Source organism: Mauremys mutica, chromosome 11, assembly GCF_020497125.1.
Source record: "Mauremys mutica isolate MM-2020 ecotype Southern chromosome 11, ASM2049712v1, whole genome shotgun sequence".
In the NCBI taxonomy this organism is placed as follows: Eukaryota; Metazoa; Chordata; order Testudines; family Geoemydidae; genus Mauremys; species Mauremys mutica.
In genome coordinates this window covers 80,168,183-80,185,100 of record NC_059082.1, presented here as the reverse complement: position 1 = coordinate 80,185,100, position 16,918 = coordinate 80,168,183, and the positions used below count along the sequence as shown (strand labels likewise).

The window sequence follows — 16,918 nt, the reverse complement described above, 5'->3', positions numbered from 1 at the left end:
ATACCAGCCAAATAGAAATGAATGAAAGTTTCAATCTAGACTTTCCCAGAGCTTGGATGTGTTTTGAGGTGGGAGCGTAATATAGGGAAAGGAACTGGGTACCTAGACTGTAAATTCTTTGGGGCAGAGATTTTCATTTTGTTCTGTTCATACAGGACCTAGCACAGTGGAGTCCAGGGGCCCCTAGATGCTTTGGGAATACAAATAATAATACTGTTATGTGTGTGTATCACTGCCCGCTGTCAGATGGAATCAGAATAGCTCAGATGTGTGTCATAGGCCCTGTATTGCTAATGAGACTCTCATTGAACTCAAGAGGCAGGGACTGTTCTTTTTTGGAGCTGAAGGATCTAAATTTTATCTTTTGCTTCTACCGCCAAGTCCTAAGCCGCTATACATTTGTTACAGTAGGTAGAATTTGAGTGATAAGTGTTTGTGTTTGCCTTTGCCTAAATCATTCTTCACCTTGGTTCGTTCCTGCAATGTTGCCCATATTTCATGACTCGTGCTGCTTTTGAAGCTCCTGTCCCTCAGGGTCCATTAATGTGTCTCAGCCCCACATCTCCCAGCCCTCGGAGAAGACGCTTGAGGATATTATAAGAATGCTGAATGTGTGCGCCAGCCATCTATGCTGGGGAAGGGCCACCGGCAGGGGCGGTTCTAGGAATCCCGCCGCCCCAAGCAGGGCGGCGCGCCGCGGGGCGCGCTCTGGCGGTCGCCGGTCCCGCGGCTCCGGGGGACCTCTGGCAGACGTGCCTGCGGAGGTTCCGCTGGTCCCGCGGCTCCGATGTACCTCCCGCAGGCATGACTGCGGAAGGTCCGCCGGAGCCGGCTGCCGCCCTGCCGGCAAAAAGCGCGCGCTTGGCGCGCTGGGGTCTGGAGCCGGCCCTGGCCACCGGTATCAGCCTTTTGATCTTCAGCAGGTTCCAGAGATAGGAGGTCAAAAACATTCCAGATGAAGCACGCAGGCTGTGCCAAAAAATGTAATAGCTAATTGAAATCCAGGAGTCTGCTGAGCAGTGCTCCTTTGTGTTCTGCTTGAGGTGTAGAGTAGATGCAGCCATTTGATGTTGCCAGGCAGACCCAGCCAGTCGCACTTTGCACTTTTCACCTGTTTTTTTCTAAGTGCAAGTCCACATTCATGCTCCGTATCCAGGCAGGCAGGAGAGAGGCCTTCCTTGCCCATTCAACTTTACCAGCTACACTATTGCTGTTTTGTTTACACCCTTTAATCCCTGGGTGCTGGGCTCCAGCTCCCCTCTATTTGATAAGACACTTGTCTTTAAATATGTTGTCATTAACGAAAACAAACAATGGAAAAGGACCCAGGGAATGGGCCCTGAATTATTCCCAAGCTATTCTTGGTGGGGGTGGGAAATCAGTGCTTTTGTTAGCCACTCTGCCTGGGAACGTTTTTAACTGTCTTGGGGATTTATAATACTTCTGCTTATTCCAAGCTGTTTCATTCAATACGAGAGAGCAAGCAGAGAAAAATCATATTTGCCCCATATATTTTTCTGTGATGACTTCAGTGAACAAATAATGATGCTTTAAGCGAGTCTGGTAAGAGTACCAGACAAATGCCTGGCTGTAAGCAGAGAGTTCTAGTTTGTCACTTAGAGTTAAGCTAAAGGATAGTCCTCTTCTCCCTTGGATTATACTAGGTCAGCTCTCTAAAGCTCCCTTCACATGCCCCTGGCTCCAGACAAGTCCATCTCCACTTCAAGTATCTTTTCTGGTTTCCACTTACCTCCTGAAGCAAATGTAACCACCTTCCCCTTTTCTCCAAAGCCCTACACAATCAATCTCCTACGTAGAATCATAGAAGCGTAGGACTGGAAGGGACCTCAGGAGGTCATCTAGTTCAGCCCCCTGCACTCAAGGCGGGACTAAGTAATATATAATACTGTACATATAGTGCTCTGGCTCTCGCCTCTGTTCATTTGTCCCCTCAGCATGACTGACAAGCCCCTTGGTTTACCATCTTGTGTTCTTACTACCAAATATAACACCCATTTACACACAGGCTCTCTGTCCCCCTCTAGTAGCTGAAATACTACGAGTCCACTGCAGCCTGGGCTAACACCTAACAGCTACTGTGTCTTCTAGCTTAGGTCGTCAAAACTCATGTTTTTTAGCTCCAGAGGTCACAGGTTGAATCCTTGCTGTGGCAATAATGTGGGGTTTGCGTTAGGAAAACGAAAATTCTCTCCATTCAGCAAACCTGTTTGTTGCAAAAGCCACTTTGACCTTTCCATAATGTCCTGTCTCCTGCTTGTTCTCTAAACGGCTGAATTGTGCTAATATGAAGACAGAAAGTGGTAGCCTTGTGCAATATTCTCTATAAATATGTAATTACAGTCTTAGCAAAATGGACCCTGTTTTCTTGCTAGTGTTTAATAGCTCCTTTTGGAGCTGTTACAGACTATGATTTAAATGTTTAAGAGACAGTCTTTAAAGCCTGCATCAGAACAGCCCAACCACCCCAGGAATTATATATGTAGCGTGCATTTTTCTTTCTGGTTTCCTTCATTAGGGGGCTTGGCAAAGCTTATGGTTATAGGCTTGTCAGTTGTCTCTTAGCTAGGTACAGTCTGCACTAGTGAAATCCCACCAGAGCCATATTTCAGCCACGAGGCCTCGTATCAAACTGCATGCTTATAAATGAATAACTTAGCTCTAGTTTTTATACAGCAAGGGCTGGCAAATCTTCCTTGGCTGCAGCTCGCAGGAAGAAGCATTCAGCAGAGCTGAGGGTTTTTTATTTTCCTGCACCTTTATTCTTTGATTCGTTGACTAGCTGTTGATGCCAAAATATGAAAAGTCTTTTAAACAGGAATCCACATAAAGTCATATACTGCAGAGGAACTTGTCTGAGATCTTTTGCCTTGCTCTTCTTCTTTGACACTGCGTGTGAGTATGGTCAGAAAGGTGGTTATGTACAAATGGGCCCTTCTTAGTCATCTGATCACTCCAAGTCACATGGGCTGACTTTACTGATAGAATTGGGGCGGGGGGGTTGCTACTGTTAGCCCTCCCCTACAGCTAAGGGAGCAAGCTGAGTTCTGTTCTATCCTATGTGTCGTTGACAAAATTGCCAACTGAATTTGATTGGGGGACTCCTTTTATTGATAATGCTGTCAGAGGCAGAAAAAACCCAGCTTGATCTTCAGATCTTGACTTACGAATGGTGCAAATTTGATAGGGACATGAAAGAAAAAGAATAGACAGGGAAATCCATGAGATCATGCTTTGTGTAGAGCATCCCTGACTTGCATGTATGACTGCAGAACTACGAGCAAAAGGGCAAAACTTATGCTTGTGTAGCTGAGTCACGCAGAGGTTCCAGATTGACTGACTGGAAAATTATCTCAAATCTGCTGTACAACGCCACCCAGAGCTTCCAAAATTATACAGCTCTAACAGCTATTGTATGTTAATTCTTCATCCATGAAACAAAAAAGATGAACAAAGGGACTCAATCCCCTCTCTTAACCTGTTGCTTTGGCTGCACCACTTAGCAAAACACTGCCAAAGAAATCAAGTCCATCACCACCTTGGGGAAAGCCGTGTGTGTCTACTGAGACCATGGTGGATTTGTACAGTTAAGAAACTGTGCTCCTCACAGAGACCAATTTGCACAACTTCTCTGTAGCCTTGCTGGGTCAGTTGGACAGCCTGCCAGAGCAGTTCTGTCCTGCTGACCACACACAGGATGGAATTGTTTAGGAGAACTTTACAAGACAAGCATTTGTACTCCAGCCTTTTAAATGAATTTAGGTTAGTCTCTTTGGTAGCATACCTGGATATAAAAAAGCAAAGAACCAGTGTTCAGATCTGGTAAAGACGTTTGAAAGAGGGTTGTGTGGCTTAGGGCTCAGCTTTGGCATGCCAAACCTCTCTGCAACATAATCTGCTGGTCAGGGCCCTGTGTGTAAAAGGAATCAAGGGTCGTCTCCCAAATCCCAAACTCCCTGTCCTCCTGTTGGCGGTCTAGAAGGAGACACTAGAGACAGAATCATCTGTGAAGACTGAATTATTCTTCCTCGCTAGAGGCGGTCCATGTTGGGGTAGCGTGTGTGTGCGTGTCCATTCACTACTTGTGCTGTGGATACCGAAGTGTCTAATCTGGGGTCTGTTCATGACTATATTGGGGAAGATGTACAAAAGCACTCAGTACTGGACTAACTGCTCCCACTGAACTCAGCGGTGAAACTTCCATCCACTTCAGTGGGCACAGAGCTAGGCCCGTGCTAAGGTGCAGATCACCAGCACAGTTCCAAGGAGTCCTCTGGGGTTAGGGTGACCAGATGTTCCGATTTCATAGGGGCAGTCCCGCTATTTGGGGCTTTGTCTTATGTAGGTGCCTATTACCCTCTCCTACCCCCATCCTGATTTTTCACACTTGCTGTCTGGTACCCCTGTCTGAAGTAGCGCTCTGAGCTACGACTTACCAGCTGAGTTTCAGCCCTGAGTGCATCTGAAAATCCCACCCTACCTGTTATAGTAATAAATGATTGTTCATTTGTTTCCTCCAAGGATTGCATGGTTTTCCATGTGGTGTTTGCATAATATTCCAGTATAGAGATGTGTAACAAAAAGCAACATGACTAGACAGAATTGTTAACTAGGCCCCCTGCATGAGATGCACCATAGGCAAGAAAGATGTTACAGCATGAAGGATAAAGACAAGATCGTTTTCCAAACCACTGGGGAGCCCAGCCTGATTCACAGAGATAACAGACTGACAGCACAGAGAGGAAAATCACTGACTGCTGCTCAGAGGTTTCCTCACGAGGCACAGACCCCCTGCTCTCCAGCGTGAAATGCCGTGATCTGTATTTGTTTGCTGAAGATATTGAGGCAAGAGTCAGCCAAAAAACTAGCTGTCATTAAATACTGATCTTTAAAAAAAATATATAGGTAGATGTTTTGGAAGGAGAGAGTGTTTTAACTGCACAGCCGGAGTGGAAATAGCCTGGAGAAAGGTGGTTACTCAGTTGTCATAAAACCACCAAGTCTTAAGTCTCCAGTTGTGGTTATCATCTTCACTTTCAACCCTCTCTCTCTGTCTTCAAGCCACATCTGCTGACTTTACTGACATAAATAAGCTCCCAGTACTCTCTCTCAGCCCTGCAGAGCAGGGATGCAGTTATGGAAGAGCAAGCGAGGTTCTATTCTACCTCATCCTACAATGCTGCCAGGTGGCTTCCGATTGCAGAATCTTTATAGTGAGGCAGGATGAAAGACAGAGCATGGCTTGATTTTTCAGATCCCTGGGTTGAGTTTTTCAGCACTGGCAGCTAGAAAAATATCCCTTTGACATCTAAACCCAGCAGCTTGTGATCATGGAGAGAGGATAGATACAGAAACCCGTGATGCCAGATTTTCTTAGTCACGTCTCTGATGGTAACAGCACTTCTACATTTTGCGAAGGGACTCATTGTTCAGTTAGACTAGACACTGAGGTGAATGCAGCAGCATTGATAGTAGCTATATATATATGGGCATTTCAAAGCAGTTCTAATACACATCATAATGCTTAGTGCATATAGTATGATAGTGCCCAAAGGCCCCTATCAAGATCAGGGCACCATTGTACAAACACAGTCGAAGAGAGAGTCCCCTGCCCCAGCTTTCAAAACACATTACAAGCATTACTTGATTAATACCCACAACAGGTAAGTATCATGGTCCCCATTTTAGTGAACAATGCAACAGCTGCAAACGTCAAGTTAGGGAAAGTGAGGCACAGCCGGGTTGAGAGATTTGCCAATGGTCGCTCAACAAGTCAGTGTAGAGCTAGAACTTGAAGCATACTCTTCCATGTCCCAGGTCTATGCTCTACCCACGAGATGACATGGCCTCTCTGATGGGATGGAATATGTGGGCAGCCACTGGTCTGGCATTAGTAACTTAAATGGATCAGGGGAATTTTATTCGGAAACTTCTCTTGGTCAAGAGCAAAACACTAATCAGACATTAAATTCACCCATCACCTCCCTGCAGGGTGACGCCAACAAATCGGACACGGATGAGGACAAGACATCTGCCAACTTTGATGAGGATATTGAGAAGCTGAAAGACCTCCATGCAACAGGTAGGAATAAGCTTGAATTTCCTTCTGCAGTGTGCATAGCTATGCTATAACTCTGCTTCCAGAGGCCCTGTAGATGGTTTAGGTCAGGGTTTCCCACATGGTGGGTCCAACCCACCAGGGGGCCTGGTGGTACTCCCTCTCCCCAGCCACCCTCCACCCCCATCTCTGGTGCTGTGACATCCCCAGGCAGAGGCACGGGGGTGGGAGGTATCTCTGTGGCAAGTGCAGTGCGAAGGAAGCTGCCGAAACCAGCGAGCAGACAGCCAGCAGCCTGGTAGCGATTGCAGCCCAGCTGTGGGGAGAGAGGGGATGGCTGGGGCACAGAAGGGGATGGGTTAGGGGGAGCCAACCAGGAGGTTTGGGCTTGGGACTAGAGGGCTGGGGAAGGGGAGGAGCAGGTGCAGTGGGTCCCCAAAAGACACAAAATACAACTTAGTGAAAAGTTTGGGAACCTCCAGTTTGGGAGCTCTATCCCTGTTCTCTCCCCCCGGGGGCAGTACATTTCATGCGGTGACTCTCCTGGCTGCTATGCTTGTGGGGCGGCAGTTTTGCATTTTCAACTATTCAAAAAGTGTTTCGAATACGAAAAAGACTTTCCAGTCTTAACAAATATGAAGAGAGAACGTGTATTGCTTTTCAATATATCCTTGCCTCAGATATTAAACTGTATTGGCTATTTGGTCACATTACATCTCGTCCCCTTTTAATTTTCAGGGTGGGGTTTTGTTAGGAGCATTTTAAAGTGTCTTTTGGGCCTGTAGCCAAAATTCATTTGACTCAATGAAATGACAGTCATTTGGCGGCCAAATGGAATTCATTTCAGGTAGAAAAAGAAGTATTTGAATGGTTGGGGTCACCAGTTGAGAGTGCTGGAGCAATACTAGGTGATTTAACTGCATAGTCATTCAGCTCAACTGGAAAATTCCAAATATTGGGTTATCAAATTCATCTTCGCTGTGGACGGTTGGCGAACAATCCACAGGCTGAAATTCCTTTGTATAAACTGTTTGCAGAACCACTTTGAATAACAGGCTCATTCAAGGGCAGGAAGGAAATTGCCACTTATTCTCAGGGAGCTCACAAATAGAGAAGGACTGAATTCTCAGAATAAACTGTGGACAAGGAATAACAGGACCATTTGCAGTCTCCATAAACCTCCTAAATGCCAACGTGTGTACAAACCACATAAGGGCATTAATGATCCCATTACAAACCCATTGGCCTGTAAAATGTGTATAGACAGAAGGATCTTGTGTGGTGCAGATTAGCAGATTTGGGGCTTAATCTTCCACCCCTTGAAGTGACTGGCAAAGCTTCTATTGACTTCAGTGGTTTATGGTCAGGCTCTTTGCACATAAGCAAATAAGCAAACTAATGCTAAAAATACAAAATCAGGCATTTGAGGAGAATTAGCAGGGGTAATAAAACCCTTGGCTTTCTCAGTGCAGTGGAGGTGGAATCATTTCCTGAACTACCTGTACCAGTGTAAAATTGTTCTTCTCTCCTACGTATGGCAGATGGTCTCATCCTCTCCCCTCCCCCACACGGCAGATTCTGCAATCATTAAACCGAAATCCACTGAGACAGAATAAATTAAGAGTTGCTCTCGACTCCAGACCTTGTATTTGAATCTAGGCTTTTGATGACAGAGTATTACTGCACTCAGTAGTGCAGAAGGAGTTTTGTTATATAGATTCTTGTTTATCTTCATCATGAATACAGTTTCTGCAATTTTAACGAGTACATTATGTTGCTTTCTGAAAAGATCTGATGCTGTGTTGCTGTGACAGCCCCTATGTCTCAAGGAGAGGTCCATTTTCCCTTGCAATAGAGCTGAAACAATATGATGTAATTGCTCCCTTTCTTTTTATTAACTAGCAGCAATTATCAGGGAAAAGTAGTTCATTAGATTATTCTGTTGTATAAGGATTGCTCCTATAGATGTATGCATGGTTGGAAACCCTTAGTGTTTCCTGTCCCTGGAATGGATGACTAACAATCACAGTGCACATTTGTACAGTGCCTTCTGCCCCAAAGGAATCCAAAGCACTTTACAAAGCATGAAATCTCTGCACCACAGGAAGAGAAGAATAATTTATCCGGATTGTAATTTGGCCAACACATGAGGACTAACAGCCGTTTCCCTTAGGGGAAAAATAATAGTCATGCAATCCACAACTCCAATCCTGATTGCTCCTGAGCACCTGAAACTCCTTTTGTAGTCCAGGATGAGTTTGTAACTCGGCAAATTCTGATGGCCTAGCGGACAGAGCACTGGACTGGAACTCAGGACACCTGGGTCCTATTCCTGGCTCTGCTGCTATCCTGCTAAGTTACCTTGGACAAGTCACTTCGCCTCACCATGCCTCAGCTTCCTCCATCTGTTAACTGGGGTTAATGATACCAACCCCTTTTTAAAGCCGTTTGAGATCTCCTGATGAAGAGTGCTAGGTAAGAGCTAGGGATCGTTATTAAGATTGGGCCTTCTGAATGCTCCTGCCCTTGGCCATCTATCTCCTACGAAAGACCGACCTGGCATTGGTGGCCCCAAGGAATTTCAATTTGATCTTCCATTCAGTGAAGTCAATAGGAGACAAACGGGGGTTGCCCATTTTAAAAGTGCTGGTTGCAGTCCTCAGCTAAGCTCCTGAGCGGAGGCCTAACTGCAGCTCGCCTTCTTTCCAGAGATGAAGATGTACTCCCTTGCCATCACCCCAAATGGTCACGTGGAGGGCAGGGCGAGCATACCCCCTCCCATCATCATGCGCACTGCTGCTACTCCCATGCCAACGCCAAAGTGCTCGCCGCACATGGATTCGGTGCACACCTTCGTGGACTCAAGGAGAGGGAGCAATGCTTCAGTTGATCCACTGAGCTACGATCAAAAGTCCTTGGTATGTTACCAGTATTAGCAGTTGCCTATGATCTGCCTTTTATATAACACAGAGGGAGATATAAATGTGTAATATTATAAGCAGGGCTGGTAGCACTGCCTCTGATTAAGGTTGCCCAATATTTCCCATTATAAGACCCTGTTTTCAGTTGCATATAGCTTTGAAAAACTCTAACCATTTGGGCTGAAATTTTCCATGCTGTGTATCTGCCTCAGGCTGAATTGTTTTGGGAAATTGCAGCCAAAACAGTTTAGCCATTTCTGAGAGGGAGGCTGGGAAAAAATACATCGTTTCTTCCCATGTTAAAAAATTCGGGTGACCTTTTCTTTGAGCAGCTTTAGTATCCCCGTGCTTTGGAGCTAGGATTTGAAATGTAGCAGGGGGTGGGTCAGGGATATGCCCTTTGCCATCCTTGTGAAAAGGCTGCCCCACAGACAGCAACCTCCTGGTAGCCCTGATTCATCCTCAAAGTAGGTCCAGCCTGTGCACTGAATGAGGCAAGCATCCTATGGGAAAAAATAGTAAGTGATCATGTAATTAAAGACGGTATCGTAATGCATACACACAAAACGACATAATTAAGGTTGCACACTGGCAATCTTCATTTTGGCATTTACTAATTTTTGAGTACTTGACTTTGCAACCTTTCATGCTCTTTTAACATTTTGGGTGGGTTTGGTAACGTATCTAGGTTGTGTACGGAGCTGATCACAAATCGGAATTGCCATACTGTGGGAAATTCTCAAATTTGTTTTCAGACAAAAATTCAAAATATCTAAACCTATCACAGAATGGGAAGATGTGAAAAATTTTGATTTGGAAATGTCATAATGTTTTGTTTCAGGTAGACGTTAATCTCTGCACGGCCTGACCTATCACGGTGTTTGATGGGATTTATAGTTCTGGGTCCCTAAGTCCCCATTCCCCTCTATTGCCTAGCTCCCTGGTTGGACTACATCTCCCATGATACATCGTGGTGACTTCCTATCCCATGATGCACTGCGACTCAGCAGTAATTTTTCCTACCCTGTGTTGGGTGGTGGAAATGTAGTGATCAGTGGGAAGATGAGATCAGACAGCAGGGGGCATGATGAAATAGGGCAGGATGGTCATAACAGTGGATTCGGGCTGCAGAGAAGCAGGGGGGAATCCAGAGTCGCAGACTGGACTGTCAGGTGCAGTGCTGGATAATGTGTTGTCTGTCATCAGGAGGGCTGACATGACAGGGAATGCCTAGAGCAGTCAAGGTGAGTTGCTGGTGCTGTAGTCACTGGAGAAACTAGGGTCTGGGGGCTTTGCTGCTTCATCTGCAGAAGGCTTAAGGAAGACGAGGTTACTGGGTGCTGCACAGGTGGGGAATTGGGACTCGGTGCCCCTGAACAGTTTCCCTTGTTTACGATGGAGGTGTCAGGAGAGAGGATGAGCTGGCTTAGCTGACTGGATGCAGGCAGCCCCAAACATTACACCTGGGCACTCTCTTTGAGGGGTTTCATTTGGCTTTTGCACAGGCAAACCACTATGGTAAGAAACACGTTCTTCCTGGAATGACTGCACAGCCCCCGGGCGTCTCAGAGATGAGCAAAGCATCTGTCAAGCAGAACTAAGGGGTGGTGGTTCTGCAGGGCCCTAATTCCTTGTGGCATTTTAATGATTGGCTAGATGTGAGGCCCACCTGTGAGGCCGGAATAAACCATCTTGGAATGACTGCGAAGGAATCTGAATGCTTGTTCACCCCTCGTATGGCTGCTCTGCTCTGTTCTTGTTTATTATGCAATGGCCCCTTCTTGAGGGGAACAAACAGAAACCAAGAGCTGAAATAATGGATTATCCTTAGGGAATAACCATCTATGGGGAGAGAGATGGCTGGAATTACTGAACAGGCAGTAGATTTTGTTGCGCTTACAACAGGACAGTGGGTGGGAAGGCGTGAATACAGAAGGACCAGAGTTAATGGACAAAAACGGGTTTCCATCTATGCTTATCGGCCCTGTTTTTCACTATGTAACTTCAATATCATGTCGAAATCAAAGCAGTGGAGCATGAATGCGCTTCATGCAGCATGCTGAGGTAGAACCGTTATCACCTTTGGTAAGTTGCTTAGCTAAGGTAATGCTTCTGAAAAGAAAACAGATGACTCTATAGTTTGTCTTGGGTTTACATGGGATTGCTGGCTCACGGCTCGAATCAGGACACAAGCAGCTACCCAATGGAACAGCACTGAGATGAACCTTAATCGCAACCAATGAGAATGCTTAAAGCAGTCAGCTCTGTTTCTGTGCCAGAAGGAAAACGTTAAGAGAAAAGTTTTCTTTCTAGGCTTCGCTGCTCTGACCTTGAACGCTTTCGTCCCAGGAACCATTCAGCAATGCAAATTGCAGTCACAAAATAATCATCTTCAGACATTTACTGGGGGGCGGAATCCATTTGAGGACATATTTAAGGGAAAATGAGGCTACTGCTTGGGTAAACTTTTCAAAAGCACTTAGGTGCCTAAGACCCATTGAAAGCCAATGTGATTTGGACACCTAAATCACTTAAGTGTTTAAAAAAATATTACCCAGTGGGAATAGAGTCTTAGGGCTGGACACATTTTTGCTGCCAGAGTGGTGTAAAGGGATCTTAGTTAGTGTAAAGGAGAGGCAGGCCCTTAGGAAGCAGTTGTGTGATTTTTACTGACACACACAAGAATGTATCTCCAGTGACTGATCCCAGCCCTGCCATCGAGTTGGTGTGGAGCAGTCCCACTGTAACTGATTTCTCTGAAAAACAGGACTACATCAAGTGTTCTATAAAAGGGCTCTGTGACCCCAAGAGGGGATTCCATAAAATCCTCCTTGGCTGGGCTCCTCCATGGATCTGGAGCAGATGCGGAGCCAGCCTTGAGTTTTCATTAGTTGTGCCCAGTTTACATGGGGAATGTTTTAAGAGAGGTGTTGAGTCAGGTATGTGGACTCAGACCCCAGGCCATAGTGTGTTGAGTGTAATTTCGGGGGGGAATCAGTAGCGTTTGTAATTCTGGAAAAGGGGAAGTCCTATGAAAGCCTTCTTGGAGCCTTTCTAATGTGGCTGGCATGCACAGGCAGGACCCTGGGTGCTTAAAACCTACATGGGATTCGGGAATCCTGCACTGTGAAGGGTTCTAGCCATGCAGAGAGTGCACTTGAAAGGAACAGCTTTGATGTGGGTACACCTGGGTACCCAGGTACACGGGAGTCAAGGAGATGAGAGAGATTGCAGAAAAGCACTCAGCTGGAACTCCGGTGCTCCCAGTGTGGGACCCTGTCCAGCAGCGTGATCTTACCTGTCTTAGCCCTTAACAACACCTGCAATGTTCCCTGGCTGTTCTTAACTGAATGCCTGTCTTGTCTCTGGAGCCGCCTGGCAGTTTGTGCCATAACCGCTGGGCTAAATTCCTTTCCCTCTGAGCCATTTCCTTCCCTCTTCTGCTTGAGGGTGAAATCTCATGTGTTGTTCCCATCTCTTAGTCCAGCCTCCGCAGCTCGCCGTGTGCGAACTGGGGACCCAACAGCAACTGGGGAAGCCGACGCTCAAGCTGGAACAGCCTCGGCAGAGCCCCAAGCCTCAAAAAGAAGAACCAGTCTGGGGAAAGAGAGTCCTTGCTCTCCGGGGAGGGGAAAGGGAGCACGGATGATGACTCTGATGATGCCAAATCCAGCACTGTCAGCAGAGCCACCCTGCACCGCCGGGCGGAGTCCCTGGATTACAGAAGTTCCTTGGACTTGCCTGAGCTTCTCCAGTTCCCCACCATGCGCCACTCCCTCAGCATCAACCCCATGGCCGTGCTGCCCGCAGAGTACCAGGACTGCAATGGCAAAATGGTGCATGTGCCCAGCGAGTTCTTCCTGCGCATCGACAGCCACAAGGACGACCCCTTGGACTACGACGACGACATGGACGACGTAAGTTGCCGTGGGGATCGGGCAGCTGTGGGGGTAAGGGAGCCTTTCCCCTGCAAGGTGCTTGTTCAAATCCTGGGCAGAGATGTTACCACCTACTGGCTGGTGTAGATGAAAGAGTCCAGTTCCTCGTGAATTGGCATCCACTTCCCAAAGAGTTTTGTTTGCCAACAGGGGGGTTCTGTTACTGTCTGATCTGTAGGCAAGGTGAAGTGTCCAGGCGATGGGCACCCACCTGGGTGAGCTACAATCCCTGGCTGTGGCTGACCCCCCATCTCAACCAAATTTCACCCCAGGCATTAGATCTTTACCAGCCTGCGTCAGTCCCAATCCCAGCTGCTGGTCTGAGCATCAGATTGCCCTGTAACAAGGTTTCTATTCTACCTTTGGCTGCACGTGTACAGTACTTCCGTTGTACTCCGTGGGACTCTTATTCATTTCCCTGCGAGCCTGATGGGAGGGTAGGAAAGATGGTGTTTTGGATAGGGCTTTGGATTGCGACACGTGGAAACCTGAGCGCAATTCCTGGCTTAGCCACAGGCTCCATTTGGACCTCTGGCATGTCACTTTACTGTGGTGATGGGGGCCAGAAAAGGACACAGATAGAATTTGGCTGTGAAAATGAAGACCTAACACTGCCTTGTTCAGAAACCATCTATAGAGCAAAGAATTCAGAGGGTCGTTTGAGAAGGGCAGAGGGACTCCATGGGCTAAAGAGCCGGGAAAACTAAAGAAAAGAGCAATTTCTTTGTTCTCTCCAGAGTTACTGCTACAGGATTCGTAAAGCCCTGGAGCCCTACAAACCAGAATGGTGCAAGAATCACGAAGACTGGTCCCTCTACTTGTTTTCTCCTCAGAATCGGTAAGAAACCCCAGTCCACTGGGTGGGCTGTCAGCTGAAAACTGGGGCTTGGGAGAAGCTCATTCTGTTCAGCAGGATACACTCAGCCCCAACTGAGGGAGAAGAATTCTGTGAGGGAATCCTCACAGGTCTTGTGTTTCTCTTTCCCTAGCCATTCAAGTGGGTTTTACCACAGGAGGGGCTGTTCCAGACTCCAGTTTTAGTCAGCCCTTCCGTAGGCAAAACTCTTGTATGGGGAAGGACTGAGTGAGAGCCTCCGAAGTTGGACCCCTTGTGCTCTAAGTAACCTTTCTGTGATAGGCAGAATCACTGGACCGGGCCATCGGCACCTTGGCAGGAAGCTGAGGTGACTTATTAATACAGTTAAAATTATGATTGTTATTTCTTGTTTCTTTCATTGATAATGAGTGCAGCAAACTGTGCACAGGAAGGTCCTATCTCAGTACGCTGAGGTAGTTACCATCGAAGGATTTAAAGGAGTCTCTCAGGAAAGGAAATCCCAGTCAGAGGGGTGAGTTCCAAGCTTGCTGACCTAGACTGGCTTCTGGCTATGACCTCTTCCTTTCTGCTCCTTTTCCCCCAGGATTCGAGCGATGTGCCAGAAGGTTATAGCCCACAAGATGTTTGACCATGTGGTTCTGGTCTTCATCTTTCTCAACTGCATCACCATTGCACTGGAGAGGCCTGATATTGACCCCCACAGCACGGTGAGCAGCCCCCCCATCCCTTTTCCTGCACCCACAATAACTTTTCCCCAGCCACATCGGGGAAGGAACCTGCGGGATGGAGGATGCTGGGTTTCTGCTGTTTAAATGACTTGCCTCCTGCTGTTGATTTCTGTTTTACAGGAGAGGATATTTCTGAGTGTCTCCAATTACATCTTCACTGCAATCTTTGTTGCTGAGATGATGGTGAAGGTAATTATGTGACTGCACTAAACCTGCCAACCCACAATGAGGTCTGGCCTCTGTGGTCTGAGAGCTAAGATGAGCTGTATTTCACTGCACGTCAGTGTCCGTCATGTACAGCAAATAGGCAAAAGGCATGAGGCCACAGCTTAAATATCTTTCTCCTGCTGGTTCTAGGTGGTGGCCCTTGGCTTCTTCTCTGGGGAAAATACCTATCTCCAAAGCAGCTGGAATGTCCTGGATGGGATCCTGGTCTTTGTGTCCATCATTGATATTATCGTCTCCATGGCATCAGCAGGCGGGGCTAAGATTTTGGGTATCCTTCGAGTCTTAAGACTGCTGCGGACCTTGAGGCCTCTCCGGTACTTTCACACTGGGCAAAATGGATGTGTGGGGTTTGGGCTTGTCTTCATGGCAAGCTATTAAGCGTCAAGCCATGGTCTGAATCTACAGTGGAAGTCCAAGCACACAGCTTGGCTGCTGCTACTTGAAAGCACAGTAAGCTAAGCTGCATTCCAGGACTTTCACTGTGTTGTAGCAGTGTCCACCTGGGACATTACTGTGCCGCTAGCTGGTGCGCAGTAGATTCACACCTGGACTTGTCACGCAGTAACTTGCCATGTAGGTGAGCCCTTTCTTTTGTTTTGATGAATCAAGAACTTTGAAGGGAAAGACTTGATTCCTTAAGCTACTGAAACTCTTCTGAAGCAAAATATCCTCTTCAAGCTAGCACTCATATAGCACTTTTCATGCAAAAACCTCAAAGCGCTTCACAAAGGTGGTGAACATTGTTCCTCCTTTACAGGTGGGGAAAATGAGGCATAGGTTGATGAAGTGACTCACCCACCAACAATAGGCCAGGCCTCCTGAGTCCCAGTAATCTATCCACTGGGACACACTAAAAATACTGAATGGTTTCAGTGCACAGTGCATGCACCGTGTCAATTGGAATCGTCATGATAGCTCATCTCACTTTATGGCATCCTTGCAAATTCATGATGAAAGTGCTCTGATAGAACAATAGCTGATAATGATGGGAAAACTAATGGTATTTTACTGGGCCATAAAAAATTATTCTCACTACAAATGAGTGTTAACAGAAATTGGCAACGCTGATTGTAGTGAATCTGCTCTGGGATGGAAAAACAAGTCATTGCTGTAGTAGAAGGTTCTTCCAAAGTTGTAAAATGTCAGTCACATTTCTGGATTAACACCAAGCCAGGATCCTTCTCTGTTTCAACATCAGAGTCATAAGAAGTTGTGTGTTCGTGAAGATTTCCGGGCCAGCTTTGCAGTCTCCAGCCTGGTATACACACAATGTTGAACCAGTTTAGCTAACGGTATGATTTTAAACCACTTTAGTTAAACTGGTACAGCCTCCTATGTGGACTCTTATATTGCTGTGAGCTTGGGTTTGATCTGTTTATCTGGCATTGACCAATATACAGACCCAAGCTAACCCAGTATAATCAGTCTGAAACCAATAAGAGTGTGTCTGCACAGTAATTTAACTAACTTGTTTTTTTAAACCAATTTAAAGTAATCCAGTGTAGACAAGCCATCAGCGGCGATGGAGAAATATATGAGCTTTCAATTGCTTATTATCAGAAGTGAATGAATGTGAACACCAAATGGGTTTCGGTCCATCTGTTGTATATGCACACACTCAGCACCTGTGAGGAAGAGCAAAATGACGGGTACTTTGTCTTCACCATTATCTAGAAGAGCTGATCTGGTTTGGGGCAGGACGTTTTTATCGGACTCGCACTGTGTGTATGGTGAATGCCTTCCTCACGCTGCATTTTTATCATAATTTTACATATCAGGCTGGCTCCCTAATCAAAGTGACATGTTACACTGCACAACCTCACAGCCATTCCCAAGTGAGAAGGTCGCATTGGCTGAGAGTGAATTGGCAATTAAACAGGTGCCGGCAATAATTTGATAAGCTCCAGCTTCTGTAGTCTTTCTCCTGTGTGTGTATATCTAATACCACCTAGACACAATGTAGCTGTTGGCTAGGAAGAGGAAAGGTCATGTTTTCAATATTTGAAAGAGGAATAAAGGGAATTTGCATTTTGTTTGATAGCACAGTAATAAAGGGACGAGGAGAGTATAAATACTTGGGGAATTCTTATCGGCTCACTTTGCCCATGCCCATTTTGCATCATGCCCGACAAAAACACATTCACTTTCCCATGAAATTTCTTTGGAAACAAGATAGGTGGCTCCAGAAA

The 16,918-nt window shown here is 46.4% G+C and overlaps 1 protein-coding gene across 7 annotated transcripts in view; it reads left to right on the top strand.

Annotated features, from left to right (window-relative positions):
* The window catches only part of CACNA1H (calcium voltage-gated channel subunit alpha1 H), a 590,082-nt gene that overhangs the window by 514,117 nt on the left and 59,047 nt on the right, over positions 1-16,918 (top strand). For all 7 annotated transcript variants that reach the window (XM_044981153.1, XM_044981154.1, XM_044981155.1 and 4 more), the window contains 7 exons: positions 6,010-6,100; positions 8,786-8,994; positions 12,480-12,914; positions 13,673-13,773; positions 14,357-14,480; positions 14,622-14,690; positions 14,859-15,043. In XM_044981153.1, coding sequence (XP_044837088.1) covers positions 6,010-6,100; positions 8,786-8,994; positions 12,480-12,914; positions 13,673-13,773; positions 14,357-14,480; positions 14,622-14,690; positions 14,859-15,043 — 1,214 coding nt within the window. The remainder of the gene's footprint in view (positions 1-6,009; positions 6,101-8,785; positions 8,995-12,479; positions 12,915-13,672; positions 13,774-14,356; positions 14,481-14,621; positions 14,691-14,858; positions 15,044-16,918) is intronic.